This window comes from Trichoderma camerunense, assembly GCF_050948025.1.
Source record: "Trichoderma camerunense strain CBS 138272 chromosome Unknown V8C40scaffold_4, whole genome shotgun sequence".
NCBI lineage: Eukaryota > Fungi > Ascomycota > Sordariomycetes > Hypocreales > Hypocreaceae > Trichoderma > Trichoderma camerunense.
Genome location: NW_028145366.1, coordinates 2087670 through 2108148, shown reverse-complemented (window position 1 = coordinate 2108148; position 20479 = coordinate 2087670). Strand labels below are relative to the sequence as shown.

The window sequence follows — 20479 nt, the reverse complement described above, 5'->3', positions numbered from 1 at the left end:
GCCGAATTACGCACTGTATCTCTACCGCCCCTGGAAACATCCGTGTATAAGACCCCGCCAGACCACTGTATCTCTGCCACTGAATCTGATTTCTAGAGGGGCATCAGTTATGGATATCAATCCACCCGGTTGTCTCTCTACCCTACATGTACTCTTTTTCGATGCTGATAAGAAAAAAAAGTATAAACCGCCCACTGTGGGGGTTTTCAGAAAGGAACCTGGAATCTCAACTATCGTGATAATCCCCGATGCTTTAAATGAAGAAAAGAAACCCAAGTGAATGCAGCGTTGAGGCATCTGTAAATGCCGTGATGCCTATATTATATGCACATGTCCTTTATATAACGGTGGCCAGATCCCCCGTCTTTTAATGTACAGATCAAGACAGGTCCATTGTTTCAGCCTCTCTGTCCTATCGTCTTCAATAAACTTCACATTGGGAGGTATACTTTTATCTCTGAGACGTGTCAAGGTACTGCTACCTCATCATGCAGGGATGAATTTACTCGCAAAGTACATAGACACACATTTTATGAGACAAGCTTGCATTTCACCAACAACGTTCCGTTCCACACAAGTATCGCAACCTATCCAGGAGGATACAGGTACATCAATACTATACGTGACACGTCCAGGCAGCCCAAGGCCGCCTCGCGGGCCTCCCGCATACTTTTTGAACAAATAAGCTCGAGGCTCAAAGCGCTTCCGTTTGCATATATTAGGTAGCAAAACCCCCGCTCTCATGTGTGGTACGATGCAAACACGCCTGCAGTGAAGTGTGACATTTCGATCATCGGATTGTCAAAGGTTCAACAACAAGTAAGCACTGGCATTCTTTTACCAGACAGAGAAGCTAACTTACATCAATCAGCATTTGGCCAAGGCTGTTGATATATCCTTGAACAATTGATGAGCCAACAGCAACTTCCTGGAATAGTGGCCAGGCCCTCACCATGGGCAACATATTCGCTCCAGCAACCCGAGATCCGCCTCCGGAAAATCATATGGTCAGGCATGAACACTTCCAATGGCCTCGACCACCAGAACGTGAACACTTCGAATGGCCTCGACAACCAGTACATCGACCACCGGTGAATCGACCACCGGTGAATCGACCACCACCAGTGGATCGATTGCTGGAGCAAAGGGCTCTGGAACGAAGAGCGTTGGAGCAAAGAGCACAGGAACGAAGAGCGTTGGAGCAAAGGGTGCTCGAAGAAATGTATCGCTTCGATTTGGACGACTTGGCCGAGGAGGTGATCATACTACAGCAAGCTATGATGCAACCACAGCCGCAACCACAACCACAACCACGCCCTAACCCGCAGCCTCGAGGCCAATGTCGATTTTTCGCATCGGGCCACTGCAAAAAGGGAGCTACCTGTCGATTTTCTCATGACATGAATGCTACCCCTGTCGCAGGGAATACTGCAGTAAGATAGCATCATTCAGTCTTCAATCCCCAGCCATCAAGTCACACAGGCTAACATATCGTCTTGCTATTTTCCTCAGAATTCTTCCAACGACAATAACACATATGAGCTCGGGGGTGCGTGGGTACAGTTCAACAATGGCGGCACAGTTTCCAAAGTTGTCTTCGCTTCTGACTACTCTGCCATCAATATTCGAAATCTTCCACACACTAGTTCTACCGCCTCGGTCAAGATAATACTGGAGAATGTGGGCATACCGACGTTCGGGGTTGACATACGTCTCGTAGCCCAGGCTGAGCAAGACCTATGCGGTGCGATACTAAAAGCTGAAGATCCTTCGTTTGCTAGGACAGCCTGCCGCAAGCTGGCCACCTACACCACTCTTGCGAAGATGAAGGTGGCTATCGTACCTCCAATCATCCCGCATAGTCAGAGCCCTTACCAGATTGACTGTCGGAAAGTGCATTGTGCCTGGAGCCGGCCAACGCGAGAAGCTGGGTTGATCTTTGCAACCAAGGGTCCTGCGTACAAATTGCAAAGAGAATCCAGAGCGGGAAATTACAAGGTGCTTGGATCAAGGGTAACCGCGCACGTCCAACAGAGCCCTGATGAATGGGTAGTGAAACTCACTGGATTGAGTGACACAGTATCAGAGCAAGACATCGTCAAAACAATCCCGGTATCTGAACGGCCCCAGAAGGTCGAGCTCGGAGAGCCTGATTATGTTGCCGACTCGGAATTCGACACAACCATTATCAAGTCGATGCTGTTGGAATCTGGTCCCTTGGAGCGGTGGGAAGTGCCTAAGAATTCAAAGGCCAAGCGATTCAATGCGTATGGTATTTTCTTTGACGAATCATCTGCGAGAAACGCTGCGTCATCGTTGAATAAGAAACCGCTCTCATTCAGCAGGACGACGCAGCTTTCGGTGTCGGTGGTGGCATCAGCCAAGTTCAAAATATTGGCCAAAATCTACGACATGGTGCGCCCGCGGATTAATGCGCAGAAGCCAGCATGGGATCGACAGTATATCCGTCTTTCTGAATTCCCTTGCAAGGGACAATATCACATCTTGAAACTTGAAGGAGACAATCACCAGGGGGTGGTCAAAGCGAAAGAGTGCATTGAAAAAATCGTCCAGGGAGAAGTTGTTCGAATGGAGGGGAAAGATCTTCGATGTGGCAATTTCAGGAAAGACGGAAAGGAATCTAAAAAGGTGCAGACGATAGAAAACACCTTCAAGGTGCTCATCATTCCCGACATACGCAAGTCACAATTCCGCGTCTTTGGACGTGAAGCAGTACCGAAGGAGACTCTGGAGCAGATAACAAAACTGCTACAAGATTGTGTATCCGAAAGCCATGTTATTGAGCTCAACGATGTTGACTTCCGGTGGGCATCAAATGGAGGCTTCAGGTTTCTCAGGTCTCAACTTGGGGACGGAATAGCATTCTTCGACATCACGCCAAGGTACAAACGAATCTTAATCAGGGGGTCCAAAGCGGATTACAATAATGCGATGGCCATTGTCGCCGCCAAAAAGATTATGCCGCGCGATGCAGACTCTGTTTCTGGGATGGAGTGTCCGACCTGTTTCTGCGAGCCCGACGAGCCGATCCGAATGTCTTGCGATCATGTCTACTGCAGCGACTGTTTTGTTCAAATGTGCGTCGCTGAGATGACGGCGGATAGGGAATTCCAGATTTGCTGCCCAAAGGCCGATGCCACCGGGAAGATCTGTAAGAAGGCCTTTTCTCTCTCCGAGATCCAGGAGCATCTTCCTTCGGAAACCTTTGAAGATATCCTTGAGAAGTCCTTTGAATCCTACATTACTCGTCACCCAGCCGACTTTAAATACTGCGAAACACCCGACTGCGGCCAGGTATATCGGGTCACTTCTCATGGCTCCGATCATCCCACTATTTTTACGTGCAAGAAGTGCTTGAAATCTACGTGCACGATTTGCCATACTTCTCATCCCGGCAAGCCATGCGCCAAGGGCAATCCTTCTAGCGCGCTTAGCAGTAAGATGAAAGAAGAACTTGGTATCAAAGCCTGTCCTAGATGCTCACGGTTGATCGAAAAGACTGATGGATGCGACCATATGACGTGCAAGTGCGGAGCTCATGTTTGTTGGGTATGTCTTGCGTCTTTTGGGAATTCTGGAGAGTGCTACGACCATATGAGAAGAATTCATGGGGGAATAGGTATCTGATAGGGAACCATCCGAATTTTTGCTACTTATTGATGGGATGGGTGGAAACAGCGCGGAAGATTGATGTCTGGGTCTGTCTAGGAATAAGAGTTTTCTTCTGATTACAAACAATACAGATTGGCGATGCTCTGAAAGCCCCGTGCTGTGATAATAGTCGATGTATTGGCCGGCCTCGTATGTCGTAATTGCATGTGTAGGTATAGTTGGTGAAGACGCCACACACTGCCACTTTTTAAACGCATATGGGCTGTCAAATCGGATGGGACATATAAGACATCGTGAAATATTTGCGACTGGTAGATTGCGTAAGTGGCACACGAGCGCATCAAAGTTCATCTTCAGATTAAATGTCTGAGAGTTGTCACGTTTTCGGGATCTGAAACCGGAGCCAAGAGGCTCCGTCTTAAGAAGTTCTCGAACCTTGTGATGAAAGATGCAGCTTCCGTTGACAGCCACAGATTTGCATCGCTGCCAATACGCAACTCATGATAAGCTAACGTCAGGGTATGATCAACATCTAAAGGCTCTAGACGAAACCAAGTGGCCGTTGCCGTTGGGTGCATGTCTAATGGTCATGTGACGGCTATAAGCGAGTTTTGGGCCAGATTGTTTTTATATCTTGAGTCGCTAATAAACATGGACTGGTTATCATGCAAGTGTTATACATCAGGATATGATCTTCGAGGTTCAGCTCGTGAGGCCTGACTCGCTTTCCAACTACCGAGACAAGGTACTAGGTATTCACTAGCGTTACATCAACTCCTCCTAGAACGGGGTATATATGTGTCTGGGTAATGTTGATGGTGAACCTTATTGTTGATGCTGCAACGGAGATTTCTCGTTACTTCAAAAGAGGGGTCGCTTGGCTTTTGTACGGAGGACAGCTAGGTTGTGAAGGAGGGCCTCGGCTGGATAAATTGCTTAGCATGAACTTCTGTTCCAAGCGATACTCAGAGGGACTTGCTCCTTTCACCATAGTTCTTCACCATAGCTGAAACGCCGAGGCTCAGGAAGCGCTGCCCATCGTTCCCTCCATAAGTTACGCTATCGATAAAGACAGCATCAACAGCTTCCATCATTCTGAAAATATGTGTAGACAGATAAATGACTCTACGCTGAGGCTTGTTGTAGGCAATATTGGCCTTATTGAGTGGAATAAGAACTGTTTTGACATCTCTGTTTTCGGTTAGTAAGCCAATAGCAGATTGTCGGTACTGAGTCGCTCGGGTTTCATCTTTCCCAGATAAGCAGCGGCTATTGTCCTTTGTTTTTTCAACCCATTTACGTCTTGTGGTATGGTCTCACGATGTTATTTGGCGAGCAGTGGATTAGTACAGTCGGGAATGTTCCCAGAGCCAAGCTGCGACCGAAAAAATTTGTCGCAATCAATCGATAGTCATCGCATGCCCGCTGGCTAGTAAGTAATAAAGCGAGTCAAAGCCCACTCACGTACGAGTACGAGAATTACAACAGTAGTGGCGGTCCAAGATTCCTGACTCGTACAATTCGCTTATTCTAGGGGCAAGTCTCTCCCCCTCTCTGCGGATTTGTTGCAAGTTTTCTCCCCCTCACGAACATGCAATAAAGACGTCTCTAGTTCTCCCACGTTGGGAGAATCCTGCTCTCACCTGGTGAGGAGGTGCAGTAGTTTTTGCTTGCTAAAATATCGGGTGGCGTTGCGGCGGTCTTAAGACTATTCACTCTGGCGTGTGTCATCTTTCGCCCGATGGAAGCGGCCCCTCGAAAGAGTGGAGGAGCACGACTTTTGTTGCGTTTTTATCGTGTCTATTAGGGTTGGATTCGACCGACCGACGTGATGGGTCTTGCTCGGAGCTTCAACTGAATATGGCAAACTCCAGTTGTCCGGTTGTAAGGGCCGACCCAAACGGTTCTCTACCACGGGAGCCCACTTGAGCAAGTCTCCATCAGAATGTGCATCACAGAATGGGCTGATTCGAAGATTTGAACGGAATTCTGTCTAGTTCTATAACTTGTATCTCTTAGCTTTTCGCTAGCTCATATCAGTGTGCTAGACGATTTGCGCCCTCATGTTCTGGAAGCTCTTCATACTTATACTAGATGATCGTGGCGGCTTGAACAACTTCTCCTCTCCACCCTTCTAAACAATGAACTCCAATAAACATACTTTAGGTGTAGTTCACAGTATACCAATCGCAGTTGCTCTTAATAGCTCGTAGCTGATCTCGCCAGGTATACGAAAAATGTATCAGCTGAAACCTGAACATGTAGCCTTCTTCCACTCATTCCACCACCGCACGAAAGGGTCATATAAGGCTGGAATGCCCAGTCGGCCGAAGCCGTATTCCACTATGCCGAGGAAATGGTCACTAATAGCAGCCACAAAACATCAATTGCCAGCCACTAACTTATTCAAGTGCCGTTCAGCTGTGTTCAACATCCCTGCCATCCATGTGGTTTGTGTCCCACCTGATGACTCGGCACTCTTTTCATTGACATCTCGTACGAAATCCCAACAACGAATTGATCTAATTCCGGGCAGGTTTACCACTTAGAGACTAAATGAGGGCCTGTGACAGATATATACATGTGGAGTTGACCCCTAATGTAGCCGAGTCAACCAGATTCTAGTCATCTATGAGGGATCAGAGCCATATGGGCGCAAGTCTAGTTGTTTGCCATGTGTCGGTATGGGTGTCAGGGACGCTTCTACTAAGGCCACTTGCTACATAAATCTAACCAAGGAGCTTCACGATCGTCGCCAAATTAGATCATAAGGGATCTCGCATAGCGAGTTCCGCTTCCAAGGGAAGAGCATGCACTACACACTTCTATCGGATAATTGAACTTCGTTAAAGGGTTTGTCCGTGGGAAGCCGCAAGTACATGTAGTCAGCCACCGCCGCTCACCGAGTGCCGGTTTACGTATGCAAAACAACTGACCTTATGGATCTCAATCTTTGGTTTTTCTTCTTCAATTCTTATTGAACTTGTCTTTTTCTTTTGTTGTTTTTTTGCGTTGATTTACCAGACGAAGATGGCCTCGACGTCGGATATCCAAGTGGCATCTGTGGCTGCTGGGTTTACCATTGGCTTCGGGTTCTTGACGGTCTGGAAGGCAATCCAGCATACCTTGAGGAATCGACGACCATGGAAGAGCCAATACATTTATATGGTTTGGGGAGAAATTATTGCGAACCTCAGCATCGGCATTATAGGATGGGTCTTTCTTGATGGCCTCATAGGACCAACGTAAGCGTCTACACACCCCTTTGAACCGAAGTGAAAAGCGAAGAAGACAGGTCTCTTTACATACACAAATTGTGTACATATTAACGCCACCGATATGCAAAAGCATGCCACTTACGCTGGATCACGAATGCTGGCTTTTCTAACGATGATCTCATTAGGATACCCGTTCTGTTCTTCTTCTTGTTTCTCTGGGTATTTGAGATTCAGCTGCTCATGCAAATTATTGTGAATCGAATTGCCATTATCGCCGAAGATAGAAGCACTGTGTTCAGATTGAAATGGGGTACGGCAGCCATCATCACCTGCATCAACATAGCGGTCTTCTGTATCTGGATCCCAGCCCATACTGCTCCTCCAGTTAGCGATCTGTGAGTGTTAGACTCGGCCTCTATACCATTATGTTGATGACTGACGAGGTTATTATAATAGCTACGTTCGCATCAACGAAATTTGGGACCGCATTTCGAAAATCCTTATTCTACTTGTCGATGCTGGCCTAAACTACTACTTTCTGCGTACCGTCAAGAGACGCCTCGTCATGCAGCACGGCCTTAGCAAATATGCTCCTCTAGTTAGCTTCAATGCTAAGCTGATGGTAGTATCTATCCTCATGGATGTAAGCTGGGAATCCCAAACTGAGAGAACTAGAGCCTTGATATCTAACTTTTGTATCACTCAGGCTATGCTTATCGGTCTCATGTCATTGCCGAATCAAGTTGTATATATCCAGTTTCACCCTGTAACTTACATGGTCAAATTGAACATTGAGATGTCCATGGCGGAGCTCATTACGAAATTGGCGAAGGGGGAAAACTCTGACATGCAAATGCCATCAACATCCGGTCACAGAACACAAGCCCGGGAAGAAGAAGAGCACGATCATCAGCCGCAAAATTACAAGCTACAATCCGTCAACAGAACACAGCCTATCGGAGAAGACTTCTCATCCATTGACGATGATATGGGTCAGTTTGATGAATCAAAGGCTACCAGTACTCGTGGTATCTTGGACAGAGGGATTCAAGTGGAAACAGTCATCAGTTCACGGATTTCGCGCAATTCCAGGATCGGCAACAATAGGGCAGCAGGGATAAACCCGGGCTCAGATGACGAGCTCCCACTGTCATATCCGGTCCGGTGACTAAGCCAAGACGTCGGCGAGTGTTAAAATTGGTGTGTTTATAATGAATATACTGTGCCTCAACGGAATAGCATGAAAGATGAGGATACCCATGGGATAATACATCTGGACCCAGTCAGGGATTCAGAAGATAAGGCGTTAAGCTGTTAAGATACCAACATGCCACCAGTGATCTTCTATCTCATGATTCGCTAGTCTGGCCATTCAATGGCCGTCTGACACAGGTATATGCCTGCATTAGTAGTTTATTGTTTCTACTGTGGAATAGTGAATTATGGTAAGTATAGGGAATAACTCTTTTCTCTTTACAGCTCAAAAACTCCTCCTTCTTTCCAAGTAATATAGTAAGAGGAGTTATGATCTGGTAACCAATGCTGAATAATTGAATAGATTGAAGCTTTCATGAGGAGTTGAGTGCATTACCAACTCTCTCACTATATAATCTCATAAGCAAATAACCTAGCTGACTTGTTGGCTTTTCTTAACCTCTTGTTTATACTCCTCCATTACGTCGCCCTCAAGAAATTCTGCATCGCTCTTTTCCCAGGGATGGTCCACCTCCACCTTTCGAATAAGGTCTTCAATCTTCTTGTTCCTAGGCTTAATGCCGTAAGAAAATTTGACCGGGTGAGAAATAAGACCTGGAGTTTGTTTGCATTCCACGTCAATCTCCTTTCCATTCGCGTCCACCCCTTTTGTAATTGTGAAAGCCGCAAGCAATCTCACGACGGTAATGTAGATGCTCTCAGTCGCAAGGTACCTGCCAGGGCATACCCTACGCCCATATCCAAATGCCTCGTCACCAGGATCAGGTTCATTCCGTGGCGCCAAAAACCGCTCGGGCTCGAATACTAGAGGGTTTTTGTATACCTCAGGGTCGTGCGAAAACCACCAGATGGATGGCAGGATGAATGAACCCTTTGGAATACGGTAGCCTCTAAAGGTAATTTCTTCTTCCGCTCTATGAGCTGTGCCAATTGGTACAATCGAAAAGTATCGAAGCGCTTCCTTGGCTACAGCAGTAGTATAGGGCAAATTGTCTTGGTCTTCGTAGCCAGGCAGGCGATCGGAGCCAACCACGCGGTCAATCTCTTCCTGAGCTTTTTTCTGGACTTCGGGGAAAAGGATCATAGCCAATGTAAAAGCCATAATTGTAGATACCGTGGTATCAGCGCCTCCACCATACATGTCGGTTGCTGTGAGTGCAATGTTTGAACTGTCTTCCTCACTCACTCCTGTACCATCTCCATGACCATGGGCTTTGATGTGCTCAGACACATATGATATCTGCTGATAAATACCATTTTCCATTTGTTTTTGGACGAAATCATAAGGGGTCTTGGTAACGGCATCGTTGATGCTTTTCCATTTCCGCGCAGTCTGCTTGAAACCTGTTCCAGGAAACCAATCGGGAAGATGTCTGATGGCCGGGACGAAATCGGTCGCCCAATAAAGAGGCAAAAAGGCACTCGACAAATTCGTCATGACGTCTTGCATAAGTTGAATGAGAGGATCTTGCTTAAGTGGCTCAATGACATAGCCATACGTGATCCTCAGCATAATTGCAGATGCTTCGCTAGTTGATGGTCAGCGGTGAAGGTAATTTTTAAAAGGGAAAAAGGAACTGAAAAGCCTGAAGAGTGAAGCTTTTTATCTCCAACTCACGTTTTAATGTGCTCAAAGAAGTTCTTAGGATCCTTCAAAGTACGCAGTAAAAGGCGCTTTGATTCTATGTCTTGGACATCATTGAATCGCGATGCAAGAATCTTAGTCCCCATTTGCTGGTGAATGAACTTGCGGTGTTGGCGATATAGATCGTTATATTGCATTGTAGGCATGAATCCACCATATCCACACATTTCAGCCCCAAAGAAGAAAACTGGTCTACCAGAGGTCTTCAGTGAAGACTTCTCCAAGAGTTCAATAACGGCTGCCTTGTCGTGGAGGATAACCATTGTTTGGCCCAGTACGGTAACAGAGCTAACAGGGCCATATTTGTCCTTGAAAGTAAGCCAGTGCTCGAATTCTGGTACTCCTGGAGGTGGAAGATCGTTGATGTTGCCGACAAGTGGAAGAGGCTTTGGGCCAGGGGGTAGTGGAAGAAGGTCTTGCTTCTTGCGGAAGAAGAAGCGATAAACAACAAACACCAAGACAATGCTAATCTGAGCCAAAATGAAGTTCGACATTTTGAGTCTTTTGAACAGGGATAAAGATGAACCAAAAATGGCTACCCCTACCTATTCAAGGGTTCGTGACTTGATCAGGAACGCCTTCCATGACTGAGCAGACCCAGTCCATCTATATACCTATACACGTACTTGTACATGTAGGGCTGCGGGCGCATGAAGCGAAGCCAAGTTTCTCTTTTACACAACCCCACAGTGTTGGCCCTAATATCGTTTACATGATACTAACTATCTGATTAAGTAAGTGATCCGCCGTTCATCACGACCTAGTGTGATCGTGGACTTTTGATGACGGCAATCATTCCCCCGCACATGATTCCAAACATTACATCTCCGGCGTGAGCGACATAATATGGGTCATGGACATATTTCCATTAAGAGAAAACCTACTACCTAATACGTGTATTCGGTATGACTCGTTACAAACTTCATGAAAAGTCCTGTTGGCTCTCAGGTGGTTTACATCATTGGCGGTTCGGAAAATTATTCCTGCATGACATTTGCCCTGTACGAAGCATTCAGTATTCAGCATATGCTGTTTAGGTATTAGCCCCAGGAATTTCATTTTAGTTGTCTCAGGATTTAACCGCCAGTCTATTGCGGACGGGAAATTCCGCAGAGTGGGCATAAGGATCGGTCAATCAATTTAGCGCCAGAGACGGAACCTGTTGCACCTATAATGGTGCGAGGTCACCTCCTGCAACTCGTTTTCATGTGACAGCAAATAAATGGCTATATCCAATAGCCATTAATTCTTCATCCTAAAGTTGGTCACTAAAAGCAGAACTAACAAGTTAGTACTTGAGTTGCTTTGATACTCAACGGCTTTGCACCCCTAAACGAGGCAGTGGATACCCCTGACAACTCAACTCATGGTAGCAGTAGTTCTGGATAGAGTGTGGAGTACTCCGTACCGCAAGGCGAATGACAATGCTCCGTTTAACAACTGCGCCCGCGGAGTCGCCTAGTCTGAAGGCCATGCCCTGTTTATTTACCCTATCTCTTGATTAACCACGACTCATATCCGCTTGCCTCTACAGTATCCGTACTCTCTGCACGTCCTTAGAGTTCTCTTTTGCAGTTTTTATTAACAACGCCTGCTTGAAAAAGGTATAGCAGTTCTATCTATAGACGAGGGTTGCTTCGGACGAATGGAACAAATGGAGTGCCAAACTGGCATGAATTGTAGAAGACTACCACATCCGTACTGTAGTTGTCCCAAACTAGAATACATTGAGGCCAATGCTCTTATTAACTCCACAGTGCAAACATGTTTTGATTGAACTACTATTCCATAATTCTAGATAATGCTATTTCATCAATTGCCCCAGCAGGTGGTAGCAAACAAAAACAAGACGACTCAGATCTATTACAATAAAGGCGATACTTTGCAACTTGTTACAACTTGTGACTCGTCAACAACACTACAACGTGTGTTTTAGTATCGAATTTAGATGTCACCATTCGCAAAGCCCTTCCTCTTTCGTTTAGCCACTGGAGCTCGCCATATTAGTTTCACGTATGAGGTACTCAGGTTTCTTAGTTCGTGTTTTTCTCTATGTAAGAAGTTATTATTGTATCTCTCACAACTGCTTCTAGGTTGCAATCATAATACTATCGTGATAATCACTAGCGGGTAAACCGGCAAGGGACGCCAATCCACTCACCCTATCCCCAAGGATTGTCTTCAACGGCCCCACCGAATCCAGTCTATCAATCTCAAAAAGCATGCAAGAAGAATCTAGTCTTCCTTGATGTTTCTATTTCCGTTTCTGTGGATCTTGTACATCATATAAAAGTACATATTGTAAGTACTACCCTGACAACTAAGCCCTCCCGCCACCATGAATGCAATCGCAGCTTTTCATCTTCATATGTTGCACATAATTTCCCTTCAAAAGAGGCCCATAGTGAATATGCCATCAAATATCCAATTTTATAGCCTCCTTTTGAGCAACAAAGAACCCGAGTAGCATATGTTGCTTAATATATGTCAGCCTCCCTGATCATATAGCTTCCGAATGCTTCCAAAATGGTAGTAAATACATCTAAGCTTGAGCACCAGTGCAGACCATTCTGTACTAAAGGCTGTGTCCTCGCCGCCAAAACCCTGCCATACACTAACAACAACTTCTTTTTGAGAAGCTCTTACAGAGAAATCTGTAGTACAGTATATACAACTGCTGCAGACTTCAGTATGTAGTAATCTAAAAGCCCTTTCAATGCATACATCGAGTCCATCCCTAGGATCATTAGTGACAGTTCCATTTGTTTCAGCTTGAGTATCTAGAGACCTGCAGCCTGCGTAGAACTCAGCTGGGATACCTGTGAGAGAACGGCCTTCCCGATGAGGGCAGATTTTTATGTATCCCATAGACTCCATTGATATTGGGCTTTTGGCTTGGTAGTAACGCCAAACAGTATGAAGAAGGTATCGTCCATTGACAATCTTTGGATACATCGAATATTTTCTCTTGACCTTGTTGATATCAAAGTCGTTTGGTCTGAGATACGTGTGATATGGTGCAATGAGATTCTTGAGATAGTTCTCATATCTTGGCTCCATATTCTTCAGTCGGGTGTACTTGAGCGTAAGTTGAACACGTATGTGACTTAGACGAAATCCATACCCATGGTATTCTGGTCCGTTGCGACACTTTGAGTCACATAAAGTATACAAAGAATGTGCCGGTGTATCTGAAACGTTGATCCGATGAAGCTTGGTGCATTCGATACAGACCCACCGATCGGGTAGTGATCGAGCGCGATGAATGAGATATAGCAATCGCCCCTCTGATGTGTCTGGGCGATATTTCTGAGTAGGAAGATTTCGATGTGCAACGGCTTGAAGTCTGCGGCACGTTTGGCCAATAAGCATCTGGCTATGTTGAGGGAGATGGGTCACTATAGCTTCGAGTAGCTCATTTGGTAATTCGAGAATCGCACACCGCGCGGGTGCGGTATCGGGAGGTTCCCGTCTTAAGAGGCGATAGAGTAACTCAACAAAAATCACCAAAGGTTGGTAAATCACGCGAATGCATTCCATGTTGGAAGTGTTTCTCCAACGTTTGGGGGCAAATGGATGTATTATAGATGGGAATGGAAAACGAATATGTCAAAGGGTGAATGAACGTCGTCAGTTGCATTATATATATATATATATACATATATTTCAACACTCGAAATTTTCCATGGGATAGATACACAAAGACTTATACTTTAGGAAGAAACCAGCGTGTATAAATTATATTAGGTACTGGACACCGTTTATGGCTGCCTTTGACTTTTCAAAAGTCGTCTCAGTAATGCGATACGAATACACTCAGCGCAGAAAGTTTTTTAAGTACATTGTTTTTTAAAGTACATTGGTTTTTTAACCAAGGCTCTATGGCGAATTTTAAGTGCTTTAGATGATTCTGTAGGTTTTCGCCCTTTTATCGAATGGTCCTTCACGCGCGTCGAGCATCTCCCTGTGCTATTCTGAGCGGGATGGTAGAAGTTGTAGATGAACAAACTTTAGTAAAGTTGCAAGATAATATCGGTATATTGTTACAAGTGAAGTATGCCACTTAATATGAAGAAAGATTTACAACCAGCACGTCTATGCTATATGAATTAGACTCGGCGGCTTCGACCGCAGTACATTTCGCTCCAGGTTGTGTTTATAAGCAGCGACGGCTATTATGGGGCGATACGGAGTTTTCATCCCTCTTCCCATATTAGGGAAATAGAGCCCCATAGACTTATATGCTGAGTTATTGAGTGGTAGTTGCCGAGAGTTCATTCAGTGGCCCCAACCTATACCAGCCAGACTGTCCATCCTTCTCGCAGTTACCCGTCTATTGGCAAAGTCTCTTCGCACCTTCTACCGTCCTTTTCTCCCCACCTATGTTTAAAACATGAGGCGTAGCTAGAGGTGTAAGCTTATTGGTCGGGTTGAGTGCGCTCTCATTATTGGTATGATTTGCCTTTATTTCTTTTGTGCAAATCTCAGAAAGAGGAGCAAGTTTGCTGCGTCCTGAGATTTGCCGGCGTTTAAAGTTTGCAACAACCTGTCTACTCAGAAAGAGATTTATTCAAGGTATAAACTGTACGGCCGATTTTACATCCGGTTGTATACCTGATAGTAAGATCCGGCATTGTATCGCTTAGACAATTGGTACGGAGGCAGCTTTGGGACATGGTCGAAGTACGAATTTAGACGCGCATCCTACAATGCACATAGGCACCTCTAAGCTGCTACAGCTCTTGAGAATTAAAAAATACACCCGTTTCTACATAAATGTATCATCGATATACTTTGATGTTGCTGTTCAACACAATTGCTTTTATCCGTGATGCGGGGAACCTAGTACAACGCTGAGGAGCCGTCACGATGCTAACCTGGAGGCACATATCAGCTGAGCGACACGGCGCCGTGATCTAACCAGGACTGGTATCAGTCTATATTCCGCCTGGTGGAGGAAAATGCTAAATTACACGACGCGTGTGGTGTATATTCGGCGCCAATGGATTGAGGGTACGGAATAGATCTGGTGAATCCTAATTTGCCTACCCCGCCGATGGAGATGCCTAGAGTAGTTTCAACGTACTCCTCATTGTAAAATAAGGAAGACTGAACAAACAATTGCTATTGCGAAATCGAGAGACATTAGTGTATACGCGTTCTACAAATCCTCTTGGTATAGACAAGATGAGCAACTCAGAGAGGAGTGGAAATTGCCAGCCGAAGAGCAATGATCTTGACAATGTCGAAAGACTCACTTCAAAGCCTCAACAGTCAGTTCCAGGGTATCCTTCGCCTGTTCCGAGCTCGTATGATGATCTGAAGCTTGGTTCTGTTCCTTCATCACTTTTGGAGACCATCCTCAATAGAGTGCGAAAGCAGCCTGAAAGTCATAAAAAGAAGTAAGATGATAATCTATGCCTCTGTAAGCTTATAATACTCTTACTAAATTTGAATATCAGAGCAAAATATAAATTTGGAAACCCTCATGGTGACAGAACAGACGGAACTATATGTGTAGCAGAAGGGCCTTCGGGTCTAATGGCGATCAAAACAATTGCCAAGATAAAGGCATCCTCTGCAGAAAAAGAAGCGAGTAGCGAGATCAACACTCTACGGCGATTAAGCCACGCTCATATAATCCAAATAGTCGATTGGTTTGAATCAAGAGTCAGTTTGATGATGTTCATGCATTTGTTTATTATCTGCTGATACTTTTTCTAGGATAATTACTACATAGTCACGCAAAATACCGATGGAGGCAGTCTTTTTGATCGTGTAATAGATCTAACCAAACTTCAGGAGAGAGAGGCGACAGTCATTATGCTTCAAGTCCTCAGCGCCGTTGCCTATTTGCATAGCAATTCCATCATTCATCGAGGTGAGCAATACAGTTAATCTCAGTGAACATATACTCATCGCTAATAACGAATAGATATAAAGCCAGAGAACATAGTCTATGCCTCGAAAGCTCTTGACTCATCCGTTATTTTGACTGGCTTCGGTTTTTCAGCCATACAAAGTTCTGCAAATGAGGTCTTCTACGACTTTGTTGGATCATGGGGATATGCTGCCCCTGAAGTAGTACAGAAAGTCGGACACGGTCGAGCCGCTGACATTTGGTCGATTGGCGTCGTCACATATGTACTATTATGTGGCTACACACCATTCCGGAGTACTAATATTCAGGATTTTCTCGAGGAGTGTACTCAAGAATATCTAGTTTTCCATGAAAAATTCTGGAAGAACGTTGGTCAAGAGGCAAAAGACTTCATTTCTAGCCTGATGAATCTGGCTCCTGGAAAACGACCTACCTCCCAGGTACGTCTAATCACTTATTGTCGTTCTCTATTAGAATGATGTGGCGCAAACTTCTGAAAATGGTTTAACTTATTCTTCTAAAAAGAATGCTCTCGAGCACCCATGGATTGGTAGTAGGCCTTCAGCAGCGGCACAGATGAATACAGTTGAGCAACAGTTTCTACCACTGTTGCCATTTAAATAGCACTACGAACAAAGAAATGGACAGCAGTTATTCAAAACTCAAAAGCTGAATTGGAGATGGAAGGGTTTAGGATCACAGTAGCAATTCATCGAGTCATTATGTACCTCGTCTAATGTGGTACTCCAAAGAGGGAATATCGACATGAACTTATTGCACTGAGCTACATAACAAGCTGATCAAAACTTTCTAAAAACGAGTACATTGTAAGCATATATCGTTCGTACAAAAGCAAATAGCAAATCTCCAATCGTAACAGAAGCAGAAATAAGTAAGTAATGACTGCCAAGACTCCGCAATAAAGGCTCAGCACACAAGCACTACAGTAGCCATTATGGGTCAACGCCACGAAGATGTTAGTGCACCACAAAGTCCCAATTATTTTAAAGAAAGGATTCCGAGTTAGTCTTCAGCCAGTGTGAGGATCCGGCCTTGGCCAACGCGGATAAGAATCCGACATAGAAATGCCAAAGACATTTTGCCTATAATTTGTCTATTACATAAAGGCCGTCACAGAACAGCTGATCAGAAAGGCTTCCGCCAATCATACGTCCAAGCTTGCTTGAATTCTCCCGTCGTTTCTTTACAATGACAATGGCGCTACCAACTCACTTTACCCTCAATACCGGATCTAAGATCCCCGCAGTCGGCTTTGGAACTTGGCAGGCTCGCCCAGGGCAAGTTGAGCATGCAGTTGAAACAGCCCTTCGGGCTGGGTATCGGCACATAGATTGTGCTGCGATATACCGTAACGAAGTCGAAGTAGGACAAGGTATTCGTGCTAGTGGAGTACCTCGAGAGGACATTTTTATTACTGGAAAGCTCTGGAACACAAAACACGCCCCTGAAGATGTTCAAAGCGCATTGGACAAGACCCTTAAGGACCTTGGGACAGATTATCTGGATTTGTTCTTGATGCATTGGCCAGTGTAAGTCTTGATATTAATTATATAAGAACCATCTTGTTCGGTTTACTTATCGAGCCATTTTAGGGCTTTCAAATCTGGAGATGACTGGTTTCCACTGAGCAACGATGGCGTCTTTCACCTCTCCGACGTTGATCCAGCGGTGACATATTCAGCCATGGAAAGCCTACTGCAAACAGGAAAAGTTCGAGCTATTGGTGTTTCCAATTTCACCATTAAGCGTCTCGAGGATTTGATTAGCAGGACAAAAATAATCCCAGCTGTCAACCAAATTGAGGCACACCCATATCTCCAGCAGCGCCAGTTGTTTGACTTTTGCCAGTCCAAGGGCATTCTCATCGAGGCCTACTCTCCTCTTGGAAACAACCAAACAGGAGAGGCACGAACAGTGGATGATCCCTTGGTTGCGGATTTAGCCCAAGAATTGGGCTGGGATATCGGTCAAGTTCTCTATTCCTGGGGTGTACAACGTGGAACAGTTGTGCTGCCTAAAAGCATCACGCCAGGCCGAATTGCGTCCAATTTGCAAGTCAAAGAACTGCCTCAAAAGGCTTTCGAGAAGCTAAACGGACTTGAGAGAAACAAGCGATATAATTGGCAGTCATTATGGGGCTTTGACATCTTTCAAGAGATTGGACATGATGAGATTGCACGCATTGCCAAAGAGGCAGGACCGGAAAACTTGAAGAAGTTTGCGAAATAGAAGATGTAGATTATTATGTAGTATAATTCTGTTCATGTCCCGCTTGAGTTCCATCTGGTGATATCACTACTTCATCCAAATTGAAACTCGGCCAAAAAGCCTACAATATGTTAGCATGAGAGAAAATTGTTGTATGCAGACAGGGACACCTACAGATGAGTCTAAATCAAGCCAATCAGTTAGTTGCCAGTCCAGAAAAGTAGGCATTGCCGTCGCTAAATTGCTCTGAGCAACGGGGTGAAAGATTGATCTGTCTTCAGTATCTAGCATCGGAGTGGCCAAGTTTTGATCACCCTGTTGTTCTTTCGGCGTGGTATAGTGCGTTTTCGAGTGCTGCGGAGTTGACTGGTTCATTGCAGCAGCTCTAAAACCTTCTAGGATAACTGCATATCGTCGACTGGGTGAATTTGAAGCCGTTGCTCGTGCAAGGTGGCCATGGCAACTCTCCGCCAACTGCATTAATCTCGCTCTATAACCAGGATCGTCGGTAGCTCCCATGCGATGCTGCTGCATCACCCATACATAAGTCACTACAAGTGCGCAAAATGTCACATAATGCGTCCACCAGAAAGCATGGAAGATGGGACTTCCGCGTGCCATAGTATCTACCGACTCGAGTACATCTTTGGCGGCTTTGATGCAATCGCTCACTTGAGTTATATAGGCAGATGCCGGAGAGCGCATCAGAAAGAGGCGATTGGCGTGCATGACAGCATGCGAGTGAGCCAGGCCAAGCGCCAGAGCAGGTCTTCGATAGCTGGGAATCAAAATGGACGGATGAACGGCGCCTAGATGAGGTGGTAGACTTTGATGCCAGTCTTGAATGCGTTGCGTTAAGCTTTTGGCAGCGGCTATCCTCTCGATCTCAGAGGTATGTTTAGCGGTATACATTTCCTGCGAGACGGCTCCAATTATCTTGGCAATACTGTAATTTTATAAGTTAGTAAAGTGTCTACTTGGCATGAGAGAGAAAGGCTATGTTGCCTTACCGTGCATGAAAAAATAGAGCATCAGTATGACACCCACGACGATCATCGGGATCACCAACGGGGCCATCTACTGACATGTCTTCGTCGTTGATTCGATCTGGTAGCTCTTGATCGATGTAGTCATCGTGAAAATGACGCGGTCGTCCAAATACAACTCCAAGATAGTTATCGAGGACATACGCGGTCCAAAAGGTTCTGAGGGAGCATTGCTTCTCGATATAATCCGTTGACTTTTGTCGTCTTCTCCAATCTGCACGCCGCTGCAAACCAAGAGCGGATATAAGCTGCAGTGCGTTTCCAAATATGTACCAGCTCTGATTGAAGCGAGAGGTTGTGAGCAAGTATAATACTTGGACGATGCGGACTTGTGCGGACTCTAGCTTAGGAAAACCTGTTTCCTGATCTGTAAGTCGCATCGAGAAGCGGAAAAAAACATCGCCTAGTCGAAGGGCCTGACAGTCCCTGGCAGGGAGCCCTTTGGACTTTTCCTGATGGAACTTGGCAATTGCAAGCATTACGTATATAATGGCGGCTTTTGTATGGCCAATACCGTGCCATACAGCCACCCTTTCTTTTAAGTTGCTCTCCATAATGCTCAGCCAGGCCTCTGTGGAAGGACGATGCAAGATGCGGTAAGTCGCGATACAGACATCGAAATATAGAGTCAAAAGGTCCCTAGCTTCCTCTGGATCAGGTAGACAAGGCTGCTGTTGAGCACCCTCGCTTTCAACTGCCAATGGCTTGTCTCCAGCCATATACATCAATTGGTTCTCTGCCAACAATCGGGAATCGTCGGCTCCCTGGCTACTCCCATGAGCAGAGAGGCGCCTTGATGCTCGATGAAGAAAAGCCAAACTTGATGTCGGATCAAACACCTGGCCTTGAATTTCCGCCATTCCAAGCTCCGGGGATGCTCGAGAGGGAGCAGCTGGCCCCCCTGGCCGTTGAGATAGATCGTCTAGCGGTGCATTCTCACTGGGAGTTGTGCCAGCATTTGATATGAAGGACACAGCATTAGCGATGGCGAAGGTCTCGTTCAGAGAATGTCTGCCACCGCCTGCAGACCGCCGGTGGCTAACATCAGATGATGGAGGAGGCGTAGGCGGCATACCGCGAGTATACTTTGCTTCATACAAACATACTCGGCCTCTCGAGATGCATTTTGCGCATGGCTGGTCGCCGCTGCATTTTGCCTTTCTGGACTTGCAAAAGTCACAAGCGCGACTAACCTTACGCGTCTTCCGAGAGACAGGGTCTGCAGGATCCTTAGCGATGTCTTCAACGCTCTCAACGCTCCTCTTCTGGCTTGTAAGCTCAGGTTCCATTTGACGATTAGTCAAAAAGCGCGGTGGATACGAATTGGACGCCTCGTTTCGGAATTGGATCGCTGTGAGTTTTCGTTGTCCCTGCGACGAAGCGAGGAACACAGCGCAGGAGGCGGAAAAGAAGCCGAAGGATGCAGTATTAATACCGAGCCAAGACAGCGGAGTCCTAAAATAGCTGCGTCGAGCTGTGGAGGAAAAGACAGGGGCTACGGTATGTCACGTTTGCGGGGATATCATCAAATGAGAAGCTTACGAAAACCACCACTCCTGTAATATGATCCACTTTGACAGGTCTAGACTTGATCTAGGTACTAGAGTGCTTA

The 20479-nt window shown here is 45.7% G+C and overlaps 8 protein-coding genes across 8 annotated transcripts; 4 read left to right on the top strand and 4 right to left on the bottom strand.

Annotated features, from left to right (window-relative positions):
- The first annotated feature begins 448 nt into the window (after nucleotides 1-448).
- Nucleotides 449-3775, top strand: V8C40DRAFT_238156 (E3 ubiquitin-protein ligase). Its single transcript, XM_083214389.1, has 4 exons — nucleotides 449-722; nucleotides 773-819; nucleotides 872-1433; nucleotides 1513-3775. Exons 3-4 carry the CDS (start codon nucleotides 954-956, stop codon nucleotides 3646-3648), a joined length of 2616 nt encoding a protein of 871 aa, XP_083076613.1. The 5' UTR covers nucleotides 449-722; nucleotides 773-819; nucleotides 872-953; the 3' UTR covers nucleotides 3649-3775.
- A 1125-nt stretch (nucleotides 3776-4900) lies between these two features.
- Nucleotides 4901-5790, bottom strand: V8C40DRAFT_238152 (uncharacterized protein). The gene is made up of 2 exons (XM_083214388.1): nucleotides 5168-5790; nucleotides 4901-5065 (listed from the first exon to the last, which is right to left on the bottom strand). The coding sequence occupies exons 1-2, from the start codon at nucleotides 5224-5226 to the stop codon at nucleotides 4930-4932; spliced, it is 195 nt and encodes a 64-aa protein (XP_083076612.1). The 5' UTR covers nucleotides 5227-5790; the 3' UTR covers nucleotides 4901-4929.
- An 873-nt stretch (nucleotides 5791-6663) lies between these two features.
- V8C40DRAFT_263510 (uncharacterized protein) lies at nucleotides 6664-8019 on the top strand (the record flags this gene model as incomplete). The annotated part of the gene is made up of 4 exons (XM_083219474.1): nucleotides 6664-6878; nucleotides 7037-7246; nucleotides 7308-7494; nucleotides 7558-8019. 4 exons carry the CDS (start codon nucleotides 6664-6666, stop codon nucleotides 8017-8019), a joined length of 1074 nt encoding a protein of 357 aa, XP_083076611.1.
- Nucleotides 8020-8445: 426 nt separating this feature from the next.
- Nucleotides 8446-10326, bottom strand: V8C40DRAFT_165271 (cytochrome P450). Its single transcript, XM_083211528.1, has 2 exons — nucleotides 9685-10326; nucleotides 8446-9595 (listed from the first exon to the last, which is right to left on the bottom strand). Exons 1-2 carry the CDS (start codon nucleotides 10203-10205, stop codon nucleotides 8479-8481), a joined length of 1638 nt encoding a protein of 545 aa, XP_083076610.1. The 5' UTR covers nucleotides 10206-10326; the 3' UTR covers nucleotides 8446-8478.
- Nucleotides 10327-12198: 1872 nt separating this feature from the next.
- Nucleotides 12199-13251, bottom strand: V8C40DRAFT_273604 (uncharacterized protein; the record flags this gene model as incomplete). The annotated part of the gene is made up of 1 exon (XM_083220508.1): nucleotides 12199-13251. One exon carries the CDS (start codon nucleotides 13249-13251, stop codon nucleotides 12199-12201), a length of 1053 nt encoding a protein of 350 aa, XP_083076609.1.
- A 1647-nt stretch (nucleotides 13252-14898) lies between these two features.
- V8C40DRAFT_285669 (serine/threonine-protein kinase) lies at nucleotides 14899-16216 on the top strand (the record flags this gene model as incomplete). Its single annotated transcript, XM_083222419.1, has 5 exons — nucleotides 14899-15113; nucleotides 15174-15381; nucleotides 15436-15592; nucleotides 15647-16032; nucleotides 16118-16216. 5 exons carry the CDS (start codon nucleotides 14899-14901, stop codon nucleotides 16214-16216), a joined length of 1065 nt encoding a protein of 354 aa, XP_083076608.1.
- A 591-nt stretch (nucleotides 16217-16807) lies between these two features.
- Nucleotides 16808-17933, top strand: V8C40DRAFT_285667 (NADP-dependent oxidoreductase domain-containing protein; the record flags this gene model as incomplete). Its single annotated transcript, XM_083222418.1, has 2 exons — nucleotides 16808-17142; nucleotides 17206-17933. 2 exons carry the CDS (start codon nucleotides 16808-16810, stop codon nucleotides 17840-17842), a joined length of 972 nt encoding a protein of 323 aa, XP_083076607.1. The 3' UTR covers nucleotides 17843-17933.
- Nucleotides 17830-20272, bottom strand: V8C40DRAFT_238149 (transcription factor domain-containing protein). The gene is made up of 3 exons (XM_083214387.1): nucleotides 18832-20272; nucleotides 17996-18767; nucleotides 17830-17942 (listed from the first exon to the last, which is right to left on the bottom strand). Exons 1-3 carry the CDS (start codon nucleotides 20154-20156, stop codon nucleotides 17856-17858), a joined length of 2184 nt encoding a protein of 727 aa, XP_083076606.1. The 5' UTR covers nucleotides 20157-20272; the 3' UTR covers nucleotides 17830-17855.
- Nucleotides 20273-20479: the final 207 nt, after the last annotated feature.